This window comes from Phasianus colchicus, chromosome 1, assembly GCF_987193195.1.
Source record: "Phasianus colchicus chromosome 1, bPhaCol1.hap1.1, whole genome shotgun sequence".
NCBI classification, from domain to species: domain Eukaryota; kingdom Metazoa; phylum Chordata; class Aves; order Galliformes; family Phasianidae; genus Phasianus; species Phasianus colchicus.
This window is the reverse complement of record NC_143436.1, coordinates 183,536,392-183,560,752: the sequence shown is the minus strand read 5'-3', so window position 1 is coordinate 183,560,752 and position 24,361 is coordinate 183,536,392. Positions and strand designations below refer to the sequence as shown.

The 24,361-nt window shown below is 33.8% G+C and overlaps 1 protein-coding gene across 3 annotated transcripts in view; it reads left to right on the top strand.

Moving 5' to 3' along the window:
* Nucleotides 1–24,361, top strand: part of DYNC2H1 (dynein cytoplasmic 2 heavy chain 1) — a 139,928-nt gene that overhangs the window by 27,681 nt on the left and 87,886 nt on the right. For all 3 annotated transcript variants that reach the window (XM_090133939.1, XM_031595889.2, XM_090133940.1), the window contains exons 37-58: nt 1,985–2,184; nt 2,845–3,109; nt 3,483–3,690; nt 4,063–4,192; nt 4,904–5,059; nt 6,105–6,364; nt 6,984–7,230; nt 8,023–8,174; nt 9,081–9,225; nt 9,931–10,033; nt 11,341–11,508; nt 11,637–11,761; nt 12,809–13,057; nt 13,809–13,917; nt 14,383–14,496; nt 15,227–15,369; nt 16,415–16,493; nt 18,046–18,200; nt 20,010–20,147; nt 22,471–22,584; nt 23,723–23,883; nt 24,033–24,156. In XM_090133939.1, coding sequence (XP_089990065.1) covers nt 1,985–2,184; nt 2,845–3,109; nt 3,483–3,690; nt 4,063–4,192; nt 4,904–5,059; nt 6,105–6,364; nt 6,984–7,230; nt 8,023–8,174; nt 9,081–9,225; nt 9,931–10,033; nt 11,341–11,508; nt 11,637–11,761; nt 12,809–13,057; nt 13,809–13,917; nt 14,383–14,496; nt 15,227–15,369; nt 16,415–16,493; nt 18,046–18,200; nt 20,010–20,147; nt 22,471–22,584; nt 23,723–23,883; nt 24,033–24,156 — 3,545 coding nt within the window. The remainder of the gene's footprint in view (nt 1–1,984; nt 2,185–2,844; nt 3,110–3,482; nt 3,691–4,062; nt 4,193–4,903; nt 5,060–6,104; nt 6,365–6,983; nt 7,231–8,022; nt 8,175–9,080; nt 9,226–9,930; nt 10,034–11,340; nt 11,509–11,636; nt 11,762–12,808; nt 13,058–13,808; nt 13,918–14,382; nt 14,497–15,226; nt 15,370–16,414; nt 16,494–18,045; nt 18,201–20,009; nt 20,148–22,470; nt 22,585–23,722; nt 23,884–24,032; nt 24,157–24,361) is intronic.

Here is a 24,361-nt window from a genome sequence, read left to right as displayed (position 1 = left end):
TGGAGTGTAGATCCTCTGATGCTGTCATTATTCAGCAATCATCAGACCATTTTGATTCACTTGAGGTTGGCTAAAATTGTCACTGCTGTGGGTTAACCCAGCAGGCAGCTAAGTATCACACAGCTGCTCACTCACTCCCTGCCCTCCCGGTGGGATGAGAGAGAGAACTGGGGGAATAAAAAAAAACATAGAACTCATGGGTTGAGATAAAAACTATTTAGTAACATAGAAAAGGAAGAGGGAAATAATAGTAATGGTAATGATCTGTTGCCTATTTATCTATGTTTCGATCTATCTATATTAACTCTGTCCCAGCTGAAACCAGGACAGTCACGTGATAAAAGATAAGGATCATGTTAAACACAGATTGGTAGGCATACGTAAACATACGAACAGATACAAAGGACAGACAGTATTAGACTAGAGTGGAGCACTATGTATTTTTTTAGATTATTTTTAATATTTTCTTCTAGTTTAGATTTTAAATGCGTGGCAATTAAGACTAGGGTAGATGAGAATTTTCATCTTTAGTGAACAAGAAGCAGTAGTTGATGTCCTGAACAGCAGATGTCTATCCAGATTATATTGTTAGTTGTTAGAGACAGCCTTGGTTTACAAATCTGGGCACTGCAAATATTTTGACAATGGTAAACAATTTGTAACTGAGTTCTGTTTGGATCCATCAAAGCTTTACCAACAATGTGTTTTACAATGTGATCCTATCAGTGTTCCTTTCTATGACTTTTTTGGCTTCTTGTTTAGATATGTGAAACTTCCTGAAATTTGATCAGTCTTGTTTAAATTATAACTTCTAGTAATCCTTGTGGTAGACTAGATAAATGGATCAAGCTTATGATTTTGACCCAGATTTTTTTTGTGTACGTGCATGTGTGTATCCCTTAGTTTGAGATACAAGATATTTCTATTGGATGCAATTTCTTGTTTCTTTATATTTTCTTGTATTGTTCAGTCTGACTTGTCAAAATCTTGGCCATGCTCTTAAATGTTGCTGAAATTTTGTATTACTTGCTTTGCTTTCTGAAACAAGTTCCTTAATGTAAACATTTTCTCTCTTTATGATTTATCATGTTATTTAGAAAAATAGCCTATAGGAACATTTACATTTAAAACACTGCTCAGGATGAAGAAGCTTGAGCATTTTGCAAATCCTGGAAGGATATACTAATTCTCAGACTCTAGAACATCTGGGGAAAAAGATGCAGAGGAAGGGCATGTTAGAGAATAGAGACTTTCTGTCCTTTGGGTTGAATTCAGGCTACAGTGCATTCTGACTTGGGGCAATCATGCATTTGTAATGAAACAATGATTTTCACCAGTGGTTCTTAATCCCACTCTGAAAAATTTCATGTTTTACATAAGAAAATGATTTGATTAAAAAAACCCAAAAAATAGGGATCAGAACCCTGTGCCTTTCCCATTACGAGTATTTTTATTTTTTATGGCAGCATAAAACTTTCTTGTGTCTGTTTTTCTTCTAGTCCCAAATTGCCATGGTACTTCAGATTCAAGAGGAGCTAGGGAGAGTGTTCCTCTTCTGAAGTATTTGTAGTTAATTAGGACATCCATGGAAGATTAGACTTCTAACTGCCTCTGGCAGGAAAAGACTCAGTTCCTTCATTTCTTACACAAGCGCTTTATAAAGAAGATTATTATGCTGCTACTCTTAGTCCTGCTTTAATCATTATGTTAGTATTTACTGTGTCCAGCTCAACTATCTGTATATATTATAACCATCTGTAATAGAATTCACCTGTCAGTATGTATGATACTTAAGTCACTTGTCTAACTTCAGGCAGAGTGTTAGAAAGACTGGATTGTAGTCTCCCTTACAATTCCACTTCCAGTATCTTACAATATGGATTTAATTCTGAGCTAAAAACAAATAAACCAAAAAACGAAACAAAACAAAAAACAACCAAAACCAGAACACAAATTAATCTGGCTTCTTTGTTTTTACTTCCAGTTAATGAAAGTCACTTGGTGGTTCAAGCTTTGCGGCTTAATACCATGTCAAAGCTTACATTTGCAGACTGTGCACGATTTGATGCACTGGTTAAAGATGTCTTCCCTGGCATTGACTTCAAAGATGTGGAGTATGCCAAGTTAACTGCAGCTTTACAGGAAGCCTTTGAAGAGGCACGCTTGGAAATTATAAACACTCAGGTAAACACTGACTAGAATAGCAAAAGAAAATGAATTGTTCTCAATTAGAACTAGTTTATAGTACTTTTGACTCATTTCCTTCTACTTTTGAGTGAAATATTTTAGAAAAAGGTGAAAAAAAATCCACCTAAATGTTAGATTATGATTGTTCCTTTAAAAACAGATGTGCATGGCGGAAGCATGGGAGGTTGGTCGTGTAATAGAATGAAAAATAGTGCAAGAAGTCTTAAGATGTGAGCATATGATACACAGTTTTTTTTCAAGCTGGGTACAAATTCCTCTGAATGTTTTGGACAGTGAAAGAATTAATATGTAAACATTTACTTTTATTGAGCAATTCTGTATCTCAGGCACATTCATATATTCTTTGAGCTAAAGTTTTTTGACTAAACACTCATGAATTTTTCAGGAAAAATCAATGTCCAGAGATCACAGATTTCTTTGTTGTAGTAATTCAGTGAAATTCTTCTAATATACAAAATAAGTTTCTTGCTACTCTTTCGTATCTGAATTTTAACTGATCTTCTAAATGCCTGTTATTTCATAATTATAGAAACAAGAGTACTGCATGCAAACTAGATTGGAAAAGCATGAAAAAAGAGAACATGATTGATTTAGCTCCATAACTTCACCTATCCTTTGTTTCTTTTCATTATGTAGGTCAAGAAAGCTTTGGAATTGTATGAACAACTACGTCAGAGAATGGGTGTAGTTATTGTAGGTCCAAGTGGTGCAGGGAAGTCAACACTTTGGCAGATGTTAAGGGCAGCACTTGGGAAAGCTGGCAAAGTAGTGAAACAGTACACTATGAATCCCAAAGCAATGCCTCGTCATCAGTTGCTTGGCCATATTGACATGGATACCAGAGAGTGGTCTGATGGTGTGCTTACAAATAGCGCTCGGCAAGTGGTACGAGAACCCCAAGGTACGTTTAGGAGAGAGTGGTTGTACTGTTTTGTTTAATTTACTGAAATTATTTATTTTCAGTTTAAATTTTTACAATATGTTATTATTAGTTTGTGGTTAGCATAAGGTAAATAAAACTTCTGGTGCCAGTCATATTGAGTACCGATTAGCACTTTCTAGCTTTTCTGTACTTAAGAAAACAAAAGCAGACATCAGAAGATAAAACATGAAGAATGTCTCTAAAGAGCTTATATTAAAGTTATAATGAAGGAAGAGTAAGAAATACTGTTCAATTAGTTCAGGAGTTATATCCTTTAAGTGATTTTCTTGGGTTTGATATTTTATAATTTATAATTGTACATTTATAATTTATAATTGTATCTGGAAAATAGATACTACTTCTTGGATAATTTGTGATGGTGATATTGATCCTGAATGGATTGAATCCTTGAATTCTGTTTTGGACGACAACAGATTGTTGACTATGCCTAGTGGAGAAAGAATTCAATTTGGCTCAAATGTCAATTTTATTTTTGAAACTCATGACCTTAGCTGTGCATCTCCTGCTACAATATCACGAATGGGAATGATCTTTCTGAGGTAAGTCAGAGTATTATCATTTCTTAAATGAAGCAAATCTTCCTAAATTTTCTAGAAAGGTGGTATAAACTGTGCAGAGTGGTTGAATTAGTTGAGCACACTTGAAAAGCAAATCACTGAGAGAATCTAGCTTAAGTTTTATGTGTTTTCAAAGCTGTCTTGCTATAACCTTTTGGCTAATGTATTTCCTACTTTCTCAGATACATACTGCATTATTTTGTGTATGACCAGTAGAGCCAAAATATTGATTAAAAATTCTTATGCAAAAGTCACTGGACATTTCTTAGAATTTTGTTCCATTTTAACTCATCTGTGTGAAGATGTGGAAATCTTTTGTTAATTTGAATCTTGTTTTCTTTTGCTTTGGCTTAGTGATGAAGATACAGATCTTAATTCTCTGATAAAATCTTGGCTAAGAAGGCAGCCTGAAGAATGCAGATATAACCTTGAAAATTGGATTGGGGACTACTTTGAAAAGGCTTTAAATTGGGTTGTCAAGCAGGTTGGTAATTGAATACTTGATCACTTCTCAGTTTCTATTAAGGTGATAAATTTTTTCTAGTTTAACACTGAAAATATTCATATTAATTTAAATAAAAAGAAATCACAGTGCTTGTTTTGTAGCTGTTTTTTTTTAATAAGAGTAATACTGGAACCATTCCAGTCACAGTGAGTTTCTAAAACTTGATTGCTCTACTTAAAGTTTTGAAACTTATACTGCAAATCTCCACTGCTGTGGCCAATAAACTAATATTGGAACACCTGCATTACCTCCCCTTTGGGAAGGTCCCCCACAGATGGTCACTTTGTGTTTTTAATGCTATTTCCCCTCTTGTTTCTTTTTACCCATGGATATTTTTCTGCTTTTGAAGTATCTTCATCTGGATGCTAAAGAAAGGCATGGCACTGGTCTTGAACATCCACCTTTGGTGGTAAAGAGCAAAATTCATAAATAATCTATTTCTGAGAGAGATTCCTAGTGTATACTTACATTTGTTTCTTACCAATTCTCAGAATACTCAAGAAAAGTTCTGACTGCTAAATTACATCAATTCATAATTAAACATGGAATTAAATACAAGTTTAAGACTTTCAAATCAATGTTTTAAGATAATTTCACATCAAGTGGGTGAGCCAAAGAATACACGGCTAGCAATACATTGCATTTATTATTAGGCATAGGATTAAATGTAATCTGACTTGCAATTTACAGAATGACTTTGTGGTAGAAACAAGTTTAGTTGGAACTGTGATGAATGGACTTTCTCATCTTCGGGGCTGTACTGAACGTGGACAGTTTATCATTAACTTGCTCCGGGGTCTTGGTGGCAATCTTAATATGAGTTCACGACTAGAATTTGCAAAGCAGGTAATCTTTTTCATCATATTCATAAAATGTTTCTTGGTACATTTAGAAGGTGATTTTTTCCCTGTTCTCTCAATGAAGATTCACAGTAGTAGAGTATCTGTGTTCTTATTTATTTGCAGTCTGTGCTGCATACAGGGAAGTAGCTAAAGTAGCTCAGAAGTAAATACATGTTTCACGTGCCCCTGATACACTGCTAGGTTCATCCAGACCAGGCAGCAGTTCTTTTGTACTGCACCAAGTGATATGGAACAGCCTCTGTTCATACTGTTCTATGCAATGAACCTCTACAGTGAATGTTTTATGCTTACTGCATCTCTAACACATTTATTTTTTGTGTTCAAAATATGTGGAATAATAGCACTGTACAGTCTTTGAACCTCACCATGAAAGTGGTCTTATAGCATGTTTTGTAGTTATGTATTTTATATTTTGGGGTGTGGTTTTATCTTTTTGTAAATACTTGAAGACACAAAGATAAGAGAACAGTGCTGGAAAACTAAGTGGCCTACTTGTCCACAGTGCCTGCATAAGGCTGTCCCTGGAGAGAGTTATCTCCATAGACACCCTTGGGTTTTCTGTTGAAGAGAAGAAAATAGTTCCTTCCAAAAGACAGTCTGGAGCTATAACATATTCAGGGTAGATGGTCAAGGATCAAACTCAACTTCTGAATATTAGCCATTGATGAAGAGGAGTGAGTTACGTTGCCCTTTTGTAAATGTTGTCTAATATTTAAAAAGTTTATATAAAGGTGTACTAAATGCAGTTTATTTCTTATTCTTTGATTTCTTTGAGTTTAATTCTTTATATTTCTGAAAAAAATATTATGTGGAAGAGTAATACATTACTGTTTAATTCAGGACTTCATCATAAAGCATATGTATAACATGATCAAATTTGGTTTCGAAGGAAGCTGCAAAATTATAAAATGGAGGAATTGCTTCTTTTTACAAAGTTACTCTGTACATTCTTTATACATAATTAAAATAGTAGGCTTTGCCATTAGGGATATGGATTTAACAGAAACTTTATTATTTTTTTTTTAAAGATCTTCAGTTGGGCACAAGAATCTGCACCAGATCCAAGGAGGCCCCTGGACACATATTATGACATGGACAGTGGACAGTTAATGCTATATCGGCTGAAAAAACCTGAAAATCTAACAGCTGATAACTTCAGTAATCTGCAAACACTTCCTGTCATCCAAACCCCTGACATGCAGAGAGGCTTAGATTACTTTAGTCCCTGGCTAGACTTTAACAATAAGGAGCCATTTCTTCTTGTGGGTCCTGAAGGATGTGGAAAAGGGTAAAATACTACATTTGCTATTTTAAGCAAAACATACTTCTATCTACTTGAAGAAATTAATAATGATTTGTATTAATGATTTTATCATGTGATTTTCTCATTTTTAGTTACAGAACATAGTATGTTTACTAACAAAGCAAACCAATAGTGGCAAGTAAGAAAATTCAGGGAAAGTTCAAGCTGACACTATACATCTGAGACATCTGTATGAGGCTTTTAGATGTGAAGCAGGATGTTTGAAGCACCTGTACTGTCAGTGAGGCAACAGCTGAAAGGCACTTGAGATACCTGGTCTTGGTCTCATCCTGGATACCTTTATCCAGGCAGCTGAATTAAAATCATCCTGTTGCTTATTTTAGGTTCCTTATTTAAGAGTGTTGGCTCAAAATATACAAGGTATTGAAGATAGGTCTTTATTTTATGTAGATGCACGCTACACTTCAATTGAATGTCTTGAATGGAAAATGGTAAATTCAGCAAACCTCATGCAACACCTCATATTACTACAGTATGCAGTGTGTGCATTATAATTCAAAAGCTGTAAAATATCTTTGGATACTCATTATTTGAATGTGTTTTTATCTTATTTATACTTATGTGTACACTTTCGCTTTTTTAGGATGCTGCTTCGTTATGCATTTTCTCAACTTCGATCCACTCAGATTGCTGCCATTCACTGCAGTGCACAAACTACCTCTCAACATCTTATACAGAAATTAAGTCAAACTTGCATTGTAATAAGTACAAACACTGGGCGAGTATTTAGGCCAAAAGACTGTGAAAGACTTGTTTTGTACTTAAAGGATATAAATCTACCCAAACCTGATAAATGGGGAACAAGCACTCTCATTGCTTTTCTTCAGCAGGTAAATTCCTGTTTACAAAGAGACTTAAATACCCTGGAAATAGGTCAGTGTCTGTACCTACATTGATAATTTTCATAGTTAGTATCCTCTGCCTGAATTGATACTATTTTTATTTGTATTTGAATAGAATATATAACTATCAGCTGGAGTTAAGATACCATTTTTATTGAGCTTATATTTTTAAATGTTAAAGACAGTACTTGACAATGTAAGTTAATGATGTGACACAATACTTTTCTCAGTGTAGATACATGAATTCCAGTCCACACAGAGAAGAATACAAAATGAAATATTTAAAAACAATTTTATCTCTAGATTTTTATACCTCTTTCTGCTGATGACATTCTTTCTCTACATTTCTTTGAATGACTGCTATGGAGTAATCCGTATATGTCATCTATTTTCTTTTTGGATTTGTTTCTTTTTAGTATGCTTTTAGACACAAAGCCTTCTAAAACTGCTCAGAGTAAGGTATCACTGATGAAATGTCTAACCTTTTATTTAATGCTAAATGCTTTTCTCTAGGAAGAATTACCAGGTAGTTATGGATAATTCCAGCCAACTCTTTCTTTTCCCTTGATATTTCATCATCTAATACTGATTTTTCTTTACTGGATTTTACAGTTTTTTAAGAGTTTGCATTTGAGACTATTAGGGAAAAAGACACCAGTACTGAGCATACCACTGACAGTCAAGGAAATAGTAACGATGCTATATCTGTCACTAATAATTTTTTTTTGTGAAATACACTGTTAACGTTCATTTAATAAAATGTTTATGTAATTATTAAAGGTTCTGACATACCAGGGATTCTATGACGAAAATCTGGAGTGGGTTGGTTTAGAAAATATCCAGATTGTGGCATCCATGACTGCTGGAGGAACATTAGGAAGGCATAAACTTACCTCCAGATTTACTTCTATTGTTCGTCTTTGTGCAGTTGAGTAAGTATGTGAAAGTGAGATTTGACATTCAGAGCTCAGATTCTGCTTGTTTATAGAGCCCTTGCTGAATTTACCCTTCAAATAGATGTGGCTATTCTCATCCTTTTTTCTAATAGTTTTGGGATCTTCACACTTCAGAGGTTGTGATTTCCCTCTTTTCTGCCCTCACACCCACTCTGTTTTACTCTCTTGAGACCTCTCTTGAGGGGTAGTTCATTCACCTATGGGGCTTGCAGCATGGGAGGCAGAGACGTATTGAAGTGGGTCCAGAGGAGGGCCCAAAAGGTGAACAAAGGGCTGGAGCACCTCTCCTATGAGAATAGGCTGAGACAGCAAGGAAATGTAGTGAGTGACAAGACACGGGGGTGGTGGTCTTCAGCTAAAAAAGGATAGGTTCCGATTAGATACTATGAGGATGGTGAGGCACTAGAACAGGTTGTCCAGGGGGATTGTGGATGTTGTCTCCCTGGAAGTACACAAGGCCAGGTGGATGGCGTTATTGCCTGCGGCAGCAGAGTTGCAACTAAATGGTCTTTAAAGGTCCTTTCAACCCAAACCATTCTATTATTCTACTATTTGGTATTGTTTGGCAACTCTTGGCACTGAAAACCACTTGAGTAATCTGCAGGTGTTGGTAGGGTTGTTTTGTTTGTCTGTGTGTTTGTTTTGTTTCTTTTTTTTAAATCTTAAAACACATTTAGAAGTGATTACAAACTGAGAGTGGCCTCAGTAAAACAATAATGGCAGTAATACAGTGTTATTTAGCTGCTAGAAATCTTATTAATTGAAATTTCTCGGTAGTTGTTAGTGTAGCTTAGTATGAATTTGAATCTTTTTAATAGAGAAATTACGAAATTAAGAATGATAGTCCATAATAATTTCTTTTTTTTTTTTTTTTCTGTGAAGCTATCCAGATAGAGACCAACTGCAAACTATTTATAGTGCCTACTTGGAACCTGTACTCCAGAAAAACCTAAAAAATCACCCCGTTTGGGGTTCTTTACCAAAAATACATCAACTAGCAGGATCTATGGTTCAAGTATATGAGCAGGTATGGAAATTTAATTTATTGTTTTCAGGGAGATGGAGAGTTCAGAAATATATATATTTTAATGTTTAGCTTTTGATATTTACAAGAAAATAAAAAGGTTTACCAGTATTAAACTAAATATTCATGTATTTTTCAGAATGCTGGTGTCTGATTTGAAATGATTTCTGGATATTAGAAGTAAACTGAATAAGTAGTAAGGGCTCTTGCTTTGCTACAGATTTAGCGTATGATTTTGGCAATCATTTTAACCTGTCTACACTTTAAGTTCCTGAATGATAGTAGTATTTTCCAGCTTACTGCATCAGGAGATGGTGGACTTCATCACCTGAGCATATAGCAATCTATGGATGTGGTAAAGAAAACAGATGGGAGGGTGGAGTTTCTTGCATACATCAAGTGTGTCTATTAACATTTTACACAGTTAAAATAGATGCTTAGACACAAAGCTCATTTTATCCTCCCACTTAAAATTTAAGAAATCGCTGCCTATTATGTCAGATATTTTAATTATGAGAATATCTTTTGCATTCACAAAACAGGACAATTAATCAATGCACTTTTGAAAACAACTAAGGTGTGTGTAAATAATAATGTCTAAATCTGTGGCCTTAATTAACTAATGGCATTTTGGAGAAAATGAAAGCTATATTTCCATTTTAAAACATCTCTTTGATTTTTTTTTTTACTAACTTTTTTTTTTTTAAGGTACGAGCAAAATTCACAGTTGATGATCATGGTCATTACCTTTTTACACCATGTATTCTTACTCAGTGGGTTCTTGGTTTATTCAGATACAATTTATCAGGTGGTAAGTCAATTACTTAGTTTTCATTGATAAAGCAGTTCTGTAGTGACATAAAATATTACTGATGACTTCATGTGCAACTTGATGTTCCATCCTGTGGTACTTCTCTAAAATGCAAACTGTCTGATATTTGGTAGAGGAAAAAATTAACAGTTTATTGTGCAGTAAATTAAAAAAAACTGTACGATATTTTCAGATACATACAGCATCTATTTTGTAGTTTAAGGGAAGTAAGTAGTCTGGAATTGCATTCTCTTTTGTTTGTTTATTTATCTGTTTTGAGAATATATCTTGTCTTCTGGAATTCCAGAGGCTTGCTTCAAATAGATTTCTGTCTGATCTATATGAAGTTTACAAATGTCTCTGTCACAGAATGTTTGATAATTGCAGTCCAGTCTTAAGAGATCTGTTTTTATTTTGGAAGGGTGAAATTTGGAAGTATATTTAATTTTGTATCCTTTTTCTTTTAGGTAGCTTAGACATCTTTCAAGACTAATTTTTGTCTTGTGAAATAACTATTATTACTAGGTCATGAGCAATTACTCCTTATTGCACTTTTAGCTCTTAGATTAATTAGAGAAAATGTTTACATAAAAGGTGTACATAAGTAATACAAAAGTGTTAAGTATGTTACATCAGTATTGTTTCTTTTCTTGGATCATCAGATGGTATAAAATTAGCTTGAATGAGGTCAGAAAAGCTACACTGACAGTCAATGAATGGGTAATCTCAGCATATTTAAGAACTGAATTTTTTGTATCTAATGGTGACATATAGTTAGGCTTTTTTAGTGATGAACACTATGGCATGTCATTTACTAGTCCTTGAAACTCATCTCACTTCCTTTCTTACGTTTGCGTAGAATATTGTATCTTTGTATTCTCCAGTGGCACTTATGTAATACAGACAGTTTGGGGGATTTATTATTATTTTGGTATTTATTATCAGTCTTTCTCTTCCCTTTGAAAGTTTCCTGGTTTTTGTTCATTTTAATTGCTTGGAATTTTGTATTTCTGTTTTTACTTAGTGTGCAATACCTTGTTCATTTTCATTAGAATGCTGGCACTAAACTGAAGAATTACTTTTCATAGAATATTTTTTACTTTATCTTGCTGTGACACACAAGGATATTAAAAAGCACTTCATAACATATTTGCTTTTTCTCTTACTTCTTCCTTACTGATGCTCTCCTGCTGGTATGTAATTTCACTTACTTATTTTCAATTTCATATTTTAAATGAGAAATTTCAGAAAAGTAGAACTAATTGAAAAATATAAAGCTTAATCTCTCCTTATATAATTGTTATCAGGGCCATCAACACAAACTGCAGACCATGTTTTGGAAATAGTTGCTTATGAAGCATGTCGTTTGTTTCGTGATAAAATTGTTGGCATGAAGGATCTCCATGTATTTGATAATATTATGATGAAAGTGTTTGAAAGTGACTGGGGCTCAGATGTTCTGGACAATATGGAAGGTAAAGCATTTGAGGCATATTACATAAATTTGAAATATTTGAATAGGAATTGTCTAATAACATCAAATTAATCAATCCAGATTGTGATCAGGACCTAAACCTCTAACTACTTAATTTTATTTTTGCAGATATCTTCTATGTAACTTGGGGAGCTTGTCAAGAGACATTCACTACTCCAGGGCAGGCATTACCACCACATGGGAAGCCACTTGGCAAGCTAAACTCAACAGACTTTATAGATACTATTAAAAAGGTGAGACAAGATTAATTAAAGAATATACATAGCAAGAATTTGTACTAGTGACTGCAAGACTTTTTTTTTCTTTTTTTTTATTTGACTAAGTGACATACAAGCATCAGGTTTATATCATAGATTAAGGAATCATCTCTTACATTTGGTCAAGTGAAGGTCTGTGGTGCTATATGGCAGACAGTAGGAAGTACTGTGTAGAGAGGTGCTTTTAATAAAACCATGTCAGTTACATTTGCTGGTGGTGTATAACAGCCCAGTGGGCTGTGTTTCGGGAAACAGTGATGTACATCTACATCTGTGAAATATGAAAAATGAAACTTATGAGGAAATGCAAATACTAACTCTGCTAGGCAGACTACTTGATGAGAACCTTGAGATCTGCCTTGTAATAGTAGTATTTGGTGGACTGGTGATCTAGATGGTAAACTGTTCCTTATCCTTAATTGCCAACTTATGACCAATAGGTAAATGATGAAGTTATGATGAAGTTTAGTAGCCAAGTAATTAGTTTTACTTTTTTTTGTTTTTTAAACCTTCTTTTTTTAATCTGACTGCAACTATACTGGACCTCAAATTCAAGGTTTTGTCGAATGTAATAAGGCAGAATTTAATCTTAGAATCTGTTCTTGTGTGTATTTAGATAGAAAATTCCATAATCTGCAATTATACAGCAATTAACTACCTGAAACACTGTTCAACATTGTGTCAATATTAATTAGTAGATCAGACTTTAATCTGGCTCATTATTTAATTCTAATTATTTCGCTGGTATATTTCTATTCCAATAAATGAAAGAATACCAATATATTGCAGTGCTGAGGATACTGTGTGATACCTTTACTAAGAAAATTTGATTTATTCATTACTGGTAAAAGGCAAGCAGGGTATTATCGTGTACGTAAATAATTTGTAATGAAGACCAGCGTGGCCGCTTGGACTTTCATTTCTAATCTTTTAAATGGTGGATGCTTCCATATCTTACTAGTTATTTTTATTATCAGTGAATGTATTGGCTATTGGTTTTTTTTTTGTTGTTTTTTTCAATAGGGTGTTATTCATTATGGACGAGACAAAAAAGAGATGGAGATATTACTGTTCCAGGAAGTCCTCAATTATGTGTCTAGAGTGGACAGAGTACTAAGTTTTCCTGGAGGATCACTTCTTTTGGCAGGACGGAGTGGTGTAGGTCGTCGAACAGTTACCTCCTTAGTTAGTCATATGCATGGAGCTTTTCTAATTACTCCCAAAATTTCCAGAGGCTATGAGCTGAAGCAGTTCAGAAATGATCTTAAGCATGTAAGTAACTCAGTGTTCTGCAACCTCAAGTTTGTGCATGCGCATCTAAAAAAAGAATGGGAATTATGAAGGACAGTAGTATTGTGTGAAAGATTTTAAGAAAAGCATAATGTCAGTGGTCTGAATGAAACAGATTTTTAGATGTTCCTGTATAGATCTGCATACTGTTCTTTACTTTCCTGAAATTCTACTCTTTTAGAGTATTAGCACTTTTTTTCTGAGTGTTGTGGACTTAAAATTCATTTCAAGATTACATGAATATTGAAAACTTTTTTTTGTATGTATGTTCTCATATTCTGTCTCTACTGTGATCTGCTTGCTCATAGGATAGTAGTTCAATCAAGTTAACTTTTAGTGATTGGTGAAATAATACACTTTATTTAAAAATGCAGACCTTAAGTCAGCAGCTCTTAGTAACTTCAGAACTGCTAATGAAAATTTTACAGCTAAGTCCCCAGAAGGAATGATGCAACAGCAGCACTAAGTCACATCTGGAGCATAAATGCACTCTACAAAATAGTCTGCTGTATGTAATTGTTTTCTGAGTACTAAGTTGTACATCTGGGTAGAATGTTCTCTGTTTGTTATCTCATATAACTGAATCACCTAGTAGTCTTTACAAAATCTATCACAATTCATATGCCGTGGAAAAAAAAAAGATACAATATATTGTCATGAGAAGATTATTGTTCTCTTATGAACAACAGACATTCATTCTATACTCAAATTAAAATATCTTAACTCCTTCTAGGTGATGGAGCTTGCTGGCATTGAAGCACAGCAGGTGGTACTGCTGCTTGAAGACTATCAGTTTATTCATCCCACTTTCCTTGAGATGATCAACAGTTTACTGTCTTCAGGTGAGATCAATCCAAAAAGATTATGGTACTACTCTTATGACACAGAAGTGGTTCAGTGAGGAAGAATTAGATGTTTACTAACTTTATTTTCAGACCAGAACTGCCAATTATCTTTCTGTTTTTGCGTGTGTGTGTGTGTGTTAGAGTACCTGTACACAAAGCAATCTGTTTTGATTTGTTTCATATATAGTATTGGATCACTATCTTTGCTTGTGTTAGAATGAGTTGTTAAGGTCTATTTCTGTAAGGTAAACAAAGTAGAATGTTTATTTTAAATAGAATCACTAACATGATTTGTCAATTTCATGATATGAAAAGAAGGATGAAATTCATGTAATGAAACTCATGAAGGTTTAGAGGGAAGTACTGCTGTACTCAAACTGAATATACAGGCTGCACAAATTAATTTGAATAATTGTGGTGTGGTGCATTTAATCTAAAATTTTAAATTCATTTTTCGAATAGGAGAAGTTCCTGGACTGTATAAAACAGAAGAATTAGAACCACTTCTGTCTCCTCTAAAGGATCAAGCTTCACAAGATGGATTTACAGGACCAATTTTCAACTATTTCACATACAGTAAGTGAAGAAAATTGTAAGATATAATTTATTTCAAGGTTACAAAAAAGGTTACAAAAAATATGGGTAAATAATTAGTAAGCCCCGTTCTGTGTGTAATTTGAACATGAAAGTAGTTTTTTTTTTTAGATAACTGGCAAGAATAACAATTAGAGTATGATATTTGGAGGCACAGAACTCTCAGCTTAAAATAAACTCCTCTATCTGAAATACTGTATCCATTAACGTTCTAAAAAGGTATTGTAAATTCTGTTAAGAGTAATTACAAGGAAGAAAACATGTCTTAATTGTTTTCTGGTTTGTTTAGCTTATATACATTTTAATAGATTTTTTTGGCCAACAAGAAGAAAAAAAAAGTATTTTATAAATAATTAATGTAAATGAAAAAACACAGATATTTGCAGTCATACCCAAAGGCCCTGGAACTACTTCTAATTGTTTCTATATTGATTGAAATATACACCAGCAATACCCATGTAAGTACTGTCAGCTTTTCTCAATTAAAAAATACATTGTAATATACATAATGAGAGACCTTGATATTATTTAAACTTACATAGTTGAATTTATAAGCATTTGTACCCTACTGTATCATAGTATAATAGTATCTTTTCTCAAAAAATATTTTCTGATAAGTATTTGAAGGAACAGTAAGTTATGTTGCATTTGTAGTAAATCTATTATTGTATAGGTCTGATTGTTATCTACAGTGTATATTGCAATTCCTTAGGGATCCAACAGAATCTGCATGTTGTCTTGATCATGGATTCCACCAATATAAATTTTACAATAAATTGTGAAAGTAATCCAGCACTGTACAAGAAATGTCAGGTCTTGTGGATGGAAACCTGGTCTGAAAACAGTATGAAAAAGGTAAATTGCTTTAATTGAAAGGTATGATGTGCTTAAATGATTGTCTCCATCAATAACTGAATTTTGATGACTAAAACTTGAGTAATTAAGGAATAATTGTCATTATGCTTGCCTAACCCATTTCTGCTGTGTTCTAAAGACAGAAAATTCTACTGAACAGTTAATATTTTTATTTGTCCAGTAACTCTGCTTTGCTTTTTTTTGTGGTCTGAGTTGAACAAAATATATCTAATCTGACTCTGATCTAACACAGTCTTTGTGAACAAAATACTGTTAGACTAAAAGCAAAGTGATGAAGTGAAGTATGGTTGATAGTGGTATCCATTGTTATTAGTATGTTCAGCAGCTAGTTTAAAAGTAATTCTGTTAAAATTAACTGCTACTGGTATGTATATGTTTGCACTGTAAACCTTATGTTATTCTGGAATCTTTGTGAAGCGTTTTGTTTGATGGAACAGGCAATGTTTTTAGGATCAAAATCTGCATAGTTTAGGATATTTTCAGTCTGAGAAAGATATATATTCTTTCCATATGTTAGGTGATTTTCAAATCCAGTTCCCTAACAGGGACTAAGCTGCTGGAATTGCACATTTCCAGCTTGAACCAGTGGTGGGGCTGAGCATGTATTTCCAGTAGATGCATGAATATCCACATACAGTGCACATATACACAACTGGCCACGCAGAACACTACCAGCAGAAGCACACACAACAAACAACACCAATGGTCTCATCCTTTCCCTTTGTCAGTGATCATAATGAAGTGTGTAATAATGCAAAATATGGACATATGCCTGATGTGGATCCCCTACTAGGTAGGCTTAAAAACATAGTATTTCTACTAGTTGGCTCAGGAGACCTCATATTCCCAATTACTGGCATGCAGACATATGAGCTCTCGAGACCACTGCCCCACCTCAGCAATCTATTCAATGCTATATTTTACAAATCCTTTATTCTCCATTTTAGTCTTTTCAGATTAGTTACTAAATTATTTTTTTAATCCTAACTCAAATTTCAGTTTTAATCATTTTGATTTCTTTTAGATACCTGAAATGCTTTTGTATGCTGATGAAGAAGAGAAGACTGAAAAAACACACAAAGAATTTAAGAAAAAGCATTCAGGTAATATTTTGGTTGAGAAGCTAGTTGTTACAACTTTTCATTAAACAGTGTGTAATAATGCAAAGTCCTGTGTTGGGCATAGGTGACAGCATGGATAATTTGAGTAGGTTTTTGCTAGCATATTCATGAACTGAAGCATTGTCCACATGGGAGGTATTTTTCACTTGGAAGCATTAGTCTGGAAAATGTATCCTGGGTCACCAAACCCAATCACCTGCTGATGATATTGATGATATAACGTAGAATGGCCTTTGATACTCTTATGTCTTCCCTTCAGCGAGAGCTCTCGCATCAGGAATGCTTCATTTTCATCATCTGAACTTCAGGTTGTTAGATCCCATTTAGACACTGTCTTAAAAAATGAGATTAAGGGCCAAGTTACAATCAACAGACATAGAAGAGTCTTATCAGTGTCCTTCCCATGAGGATTTGCTTTCATACTCAAATCAGATTTCTCCCCAAAGTGTTCCTCAGTTTCACTGAAATCAATCTGTGCTTTTTTTCTTAAGGTTTGTAAGTCTAACACTGCTATCAAGAATGATTTCCTACTTTTATCTGCAAAAAGAGGCTGTACTTGAGTACCTTCATCTGATGTCTTTCATGCTAACAATTGAGATATAATTATGCAAAGAATCTTTCATGCAGAGACTTTCAGATGGTATTCCAGATCATGTGATTACAATACATGATTTTAGCTCCTGTTGTAAGATTGTACTCCGTCAACATTTGAGACCTGAGATTTTATTGAGAAAATTCTGTATGCCTGACTTATGTAGAATGTATTTCTGGAATTTCATCATGTTAAGTCAGATCCCACAGTACAAGGGGGAATCCCAAAATGCTGCTGTGCTCGTGAGAATAGTTCCAAAATTGTTTTTTGTGTGAAAGTCCCTAAGAATCATCACCAGACGGATCAGATCCATAGCATTACTTTTGGGCTTGCTTTTCTGCATCAGTGCATAGATGGAATAACAGGAAAGATACAAAAACAAGTAACTTCATAGTTCTTTGACAAATGCAATTTACTCATACTTCTTACTTCTTGTTTTGGTTTACCCCTCTCAGCCCTGTCCCTGCCAGTAACAGTTACAGGCAGTTGGAATTCTTTGGTTTACTGGGGTTGAATTGAGGTAATCCACCTTACATATCTAATATTGTGCTAAGCAGGAGGAAAGGTAGAATATGAATGTACCTATGTTTGATACTTAAAGAAGTTTGCTTTTTAATGCTGAAGTAGTTGTGACTACCAAGTAACTTCAGTTTATTGTAAGTAAAAGCTCATTTTTGAAATAATATGAATTTATAATAATAAAACTTCAAATGTAACTGTTTTAAAGATAAGGAGCAGAGCATAATCTCGGGGACCCATTCAAATACCCAACTTGGTAATAGTACTTTTGGCAACTTTTTCTAAAATATTGGTCTAATTATCACTGCAAAGTATCAGAGCCAACAGGAATATAAAATGATAAGTTTGTTGTTTTGGGTTTCTTTTTTCGAAATGTTTTTCAAAAATGATTTTATTATCTGTGTAACAAATTTTATTGTATAGGTGATTCAGATTTTTGGAAGTCATTTCTGGTAATCCACGAATCATGTAAAATATATGGAGCAACACCTAGCAGATATATGACATTTCTTAATGTATACAGTTCAATTAACAACAGTAAAAGAACAGAGCTGATAAAAAGGCAGAACCACTTGCAGGTATGTATTTAAAACATTTTTAACACACAGCTTTTCAAAATGCTCTCACATTTGGAAATGCTTTGTATGCTATTTCAAGCTCAAAGAGGGTAGATCTAGGTTAGATATAAGGAAAAAATCTTTTACAGTGAGGATGGTGAGGCATTGGCACAAGTTGCCAAGAGATGTGGTGGATGCCTCATCCCTGGAAACTTTAAAGGAGAGGCTGGATCAGGTCTTGAGCAACCTTATGTAGATGTTCCTTGTTCATTGCAGGGCAGCTGGACCAGGTGGCCTTTATAGGTCCCTTCCATCTCTAAAGATTCTGTAATTCTATTAGGAGCTGTAGCTGCTAACATGTCTGTGATTTCAGATCAGGAATAGTTTGAATCTTAATGTACATCTCTGTTTAAAAACCTTAGGGCTAAGGGTGGTACCTTCTTTTTCATTAATATTTTAGCTCTATTAGAATGGGCATGTTTTCTTTTAAAAGTAAAAAGTATTTGCAAAGACTTCAGTTCTGATTTTTTTTTTTTTTTGACATTATTCATGTAATGGAGTTGTGTTGCAAACGAAGCATCATCTTTTGATTAGTTTAAGTTCTGCCTCTGATTGTATATTAATGTATAAATCTTTATATCTGTACAGCAACTTTCTATTTTGTGTGATTCTTGCAGCCTTATATAGTTTAACAAGCTGTAAACTCCTTAGCCTCATGGTTACTTCTGTTGCCTTGGTCAAAATTCCCTTTTTTGTGGCTTTGCCTCGCTTAATGTTTCAGACTTTTTCACACACTGAACTTGTATGCAACTATAGACCTAATGCATTTAGTCTCACAGGTGTGGTCTCACAGATGTGGCTTTATTCCTGTTCTGTATCTGTACCACACTTATTTTTGAAACATGCTGGCTTTCCATAAGTGTCTCCTTCTCCTCACAATGTATTTTTCTTAAAGAGGAGTCCCTGTAAGTTAAAGCTTTTCCCTTTTGTCTTTTTACTTTCACCTCCTTTTCTCAGTCACTTCTATTTGTTCTGAAAGCACAGTTGCAATGCTGTGGTTCTTCTTAAAAACATCTATCTGAAACAAATTACCTCCTTGCCTTAAATTCTGTATTCTTTCTATTTATCTTGTTAATTTACAAAGGATTTAAGTTTGCAGTGACAGAAATTGCTTGCTTACTTAGGTAGTAGCTCTGATTTGTTTATGACAAACACTCATTTACTTCTTGAATTCTCTGGGAAAAGAAAAGTAAACATTTAGAAGAAAATTATGCATATGTATCCTAGATAAAACATTAATTTTGTCTTTAATACATTTTTCAGAAGTGTTGAAATAATTCTGTCTTCTTGATAAAATGAATAATTTAGAAATTGTGAATAAAGAAATAGGAAAGATAATTGAGGCTTTGTTTTATGTACATCCAGGTTCTTTAGATAATGCACAAATATGTAGAAATAGGATAATCTAGTTTGATTCCATTTATTTAATTTTTGTTGATTTGGTATTAAAGGAAATAGAATTACAGGAAATTAGTATCAGTTAACTGAAATGTTATTGAATTCATTTTCTATTTAATTATGAGGATTTCATATTCAGCTTTTTGATGTAGTGAAACACCTTTTACCAACACATAAAGAGGTTTCAGCTCTCATTTTTGAGTTGAAATCTACAGGGCAGTGCTAAGAAATATGCATTTTATTTTAATAACTTAAAAATGAATAATATTAGTCTGCATCACTGTTAGTCTGTGTGTACTGTTTGTAACCAATCTTCATTTAAATCTGTATAAAGTTCTATGCTAAGCAATTGCTTCTTACAAACTTTTTTAGGCAGGTGTTTCAAAGCTGAACGAAGCTAAAGCCCTTGTGGATGAACTGAACAAAAAAGCTGGAGAACAAAGCATCTTACTCAAAACTAAGCAGGATGAAGCTGATGCTGCCCTTCAGGAAATTACAATATCTATGCAGGTACTGTGGTGATCATATCAAAAATGAAACAAACAAACAAGCAAAACAAAACTCCATGGCTGTACTTTGTGTTGTTTTCAAGGAGTGCTAAACTTTTACAAGAAGTTGCCTAAGGAAACATGTGAGTCTTGGTGCTTGAATTAATTTGTTGCAGAACAGAGGATTACGTAACTTAAACCATGTCTGAACTGATTAGGAAGAGATTAGAGCCACTTTGGTACCAGGGTAGCATTTACTACTTCAGGTTAGTCTGTAAGTTTTCCTAGGAGTTCATAATCTAAATTGATCTGGTTTTACATTACTTTTAACAATATGAAGAAAATACTAACAAGTAGCAGTATTTTAGGTTACAAATCCTTTTAATTGAATTTGTGGACTCTTAAAAAATACGTGTTTTATGATGTTTAATCCTCTGACGTTGACTTCAAATAAACACTGAACAATCAGTTTTATCACTCCGCGAAATATCCGTCTTTCAGCTCAGAGGTAGACCTTTTTTATGAAGAAGTAATTTCCGTTAGTAGTATTTTCTCAGTTAAAAAACTGTTCAGAACATAGATCTCTGCAGAAATCATTAATATGGCATAACTTATAATGAATCTGCTTTCATTGCACTGTTTGTTTTAGCACTGTGGTAGTCTGATCAGTCTGAAAAGAGCTTAAATAATCTCAAAGAAGAGAGATTTTCTCTATGTATTTAAGTAGATACATGTTCTTTCAAAGCATTTGGTTCACCGTGTAGCTACTGTGCATTTGTGCATTACTTTCCATTTTTATAAGCCCACTTGATATTAGCAATTTTTTTTTGTATTTCTAGTGTCTATCTCCTTACTGTATATTGTATTTGAATAATTATCATTGGCTTGATATATTCATTGCTGGCTTCAAAGAATTTTTGTATAATTTTCCTTGATTCATCTTTTAAATCTATGCCTGCTATTGTCCAGTAGTTAACTGCTACCAAAGCAACATGTATTACATGGACAAGGGCAAAGAGTAGGTCAAACAAAAAGGGAAACATGTTGAGTCTATGAATATCAGAAAGATTATGATAGAATTCTGATTTAGATTAGCATAAAGTGCAGGTGCCCTCTAACATTTTAATATCACTTCAAATGTTCCAGTTTATATAAGAGAGAAGATTGTAATGCATGGACCTCCTTTGCCTTCTTTCTGAGCAAGGCTTTTGACCTACAGCTGAACATTAAGGTTTTCTTATTCAGAGCCATCAGACAGTACTCATACATTTCCATGAAATATCTGAGCTAGTTTTATGTAGTTATTATTTTATAGATTTGAGTCCATACTTGTATGGACTTCAGTGACACACTGAACTACACCTTAGGTTAATTACTCAGAAAGATTATTAAGACTTCCTCTGCTTTTACACTTTTATTTTTCCTACAGGTTCAACTGAGCTCAACAATTGCTGGTTATAATAATGTGTTTTATACTGGGAAATATATAAAAATATAAACTCTGGACTTTATCTTGAATCTTTTAGATGAATTGAGCCTAGAATATGATGCACTTATTTTCTGCATTTATCCTCCATTATTTGTTTTGTGACTGTTTTTCATAGTTCCTGCTTTTTCCATTAACTTCACATAGTATAGACTGTCTTATTGTAATTTTATGTCACCTATTTATTGTTGTATTGAAGTGCTCAGGAGATGACCCCTATCTGGTAGGCAGAATAAAAACTCTGGAAAAAAAAAATGTGAAGCCATGCACCTTGTGTTCTGTGTGTAGGTTGTTAGAGAGGTGGGTGCAGCTTCACAGGTAAATCTAGTAAAAGTATTTTTAGGATAATAGGTTGTAATTTAAACAGAGCTGTATGTTTTAGAATCATTGAAAAGGTGAGGTTCAGTGCTGACTTGAAAGAAATAGAAATGTGAGCAGCTCGCATTTCACAAAGACAAAAGTAGGGAGGTATTGCTTTCTAGTACCTCAGAGGCTGTCAGCCTTGTCCTTTTCAAGGAGGTCTGACATCTTCACGCAGAAGGGAGTATCAGTCATAGGTAAGGAGAGAAAAGTTTATAATGAGCATGGAAAACAGAGATACTGAGCTTGTCTGTGATACACCAAACAAAGGGAAAGACACACAATAATATAAAAAGATGCTTAGTCATATATTTAATTACATGAATATAAACTTAAGACTAATGCTTATGTATTTTTTTTTTAAACGACCTCTAGTATGAAGTTTTTTTTTGTGCTTGTTGTCAACAACAAATTATATTGTAATGCAGACTGTAAGAGATAAATGACCTGAAAATAATACTGATGTAAATTTGAAAATGAAAGGTATTCTTCTTTACAGAGTGCTAGTGAGCAAAAAACAGAGATGGAAAAAATAAAACAAAGAATAGCAGAAGAAGCTGCAGAAATAGAAGAAAGAAAAAGAAAAATTGAGGATGAACTGAAGGAGGTTCAGGTAAAAACTACTAAGGAAAAATTGTGTTTTGTGGTGTGATTTGACTTACTGAAGGTTCTGCCGCGCAAAGTGTTTTTGTAGAATTTATCCTATTATTTCTTAAATTTTCTTTAAATTGTTTAAATATTAAAACCTTTTTGTGTTAGAAAGCAGTTAATTCTGTTTCCAAGATTTAGATGAGCATTGAATCTGTATTCAGTTTGGTCTTAATTGCAGAAAGGCTTTTCAGATAACATCCACCCTCTAGTTGCTATTTCTGTGTTGTCATGGTTTACAGCTGAGTTCCACAGACTTTGTGGAATATTTTTGAGTTACTAATAACTTCTATAGACCAACTACAGTATTCCTCGATGAAACTGGAACAGAATTTGTACTATAAGCTGGAGGGAAATAGTTTAATGAGATGATTTCCAGTTATTGCTTAATTCTGAAAACTGTGTATCCTGATGGCGCTTTGTTTGAGATACTTTACAGCCTTTAAGCATCATTTTTGGGGGAAGGAGGTATGTTGTGAATCATTTCTTTTGTAGTCTGTATTTTTCTTGCCTTGGGAGTCATGTAGGACTACAAGCTTAAGATAACATCTTTTCTGTGGTCATTGATAAATATACAAGACATGCAAAGTGTGTGCAACCTTTAATAATTCTGTAACTTCATTTCCTCTTTTTTTTTCTCTTTCTGTTTTGTCAGTATGGATGATGTCTTTCTGGACTTGTTTAGCAACTGAAGAAAGAAAACTTTCATGACCTCTGTTTCTTTATAACTTTATTACACAGATATCCTTAAGTGTAGATGTAAATAGCAATTAACACCATTATTAAAACATGCCCATATCACAGTGAACTTATAAGAAGTGAAAGAGCAAATATGATCGATACTGTTATCTGCATGAAGTTTATAAATTGTAATGCTGACTGGAAAGTTAGAGAATGTCAAGATAATAATGTATGGTTTTCTATGGAAACACATTGATCGCTTAAAGTAGTTGTTTTTTTATAACTTGTGCATATGAATACACATCAGTAGTGGCTGTTTAGACAATCAAGTGTTTAATGCTGAAAGGAAGAAGATGCATGACATGGCACATTTTCAGTTTCTAATATTCTCATGTCTATTTTGATTGTTTTTATGTTCTAAGCCCCTGGTTAATGAAGCTAAATTAGCAGTTGGAAATATAAAGCCAGAGTCACTGTCAGAAATTCGGTCCCTTCGGATGCCCCCTGACATAATCAGAGACATCCTAGAAGGAGTTTTGCGGCTTATGGGGATTTTTGATACATCATGGGTGAGCATGAAGAGGTGAGGATTTTATTTCAGATCTGACCTTACAACAATAATTCACAATATGAAATGCTTTCTGCTATCTTCAGGAATAATGTGTGTGCAGAATTTTTTAGCTTCATATGGAAATAACTTCTAACATTTGTATTTTCTTTATTTTTTTACAGTTTCTTGGCCAAAAGAGGAGTGAAGGAGGACATTGCAACCTTTGATGCCCGTAACATTCCAAAAGAAATACGAGAGAGTGTTGAAGAACTTCTTTCAAAAAACAGAACGTCTTTTGATCCTAAAGTAATTTGTGATGCTATTACATAAAATAAATAATAAAGAACAAAATAAAACCAACAACAAAAAAACCCACGTGATTATAACAGTCAACATTACATGTAATTAAAAAAGGGGAACTAATGATTATTAAATACTTTAGTGATCTTTAAGACCTAATTTGGCAGTAGCTAGTAGAATTCTTAGATACTAGTTTGTTAGTTTTAAAGGG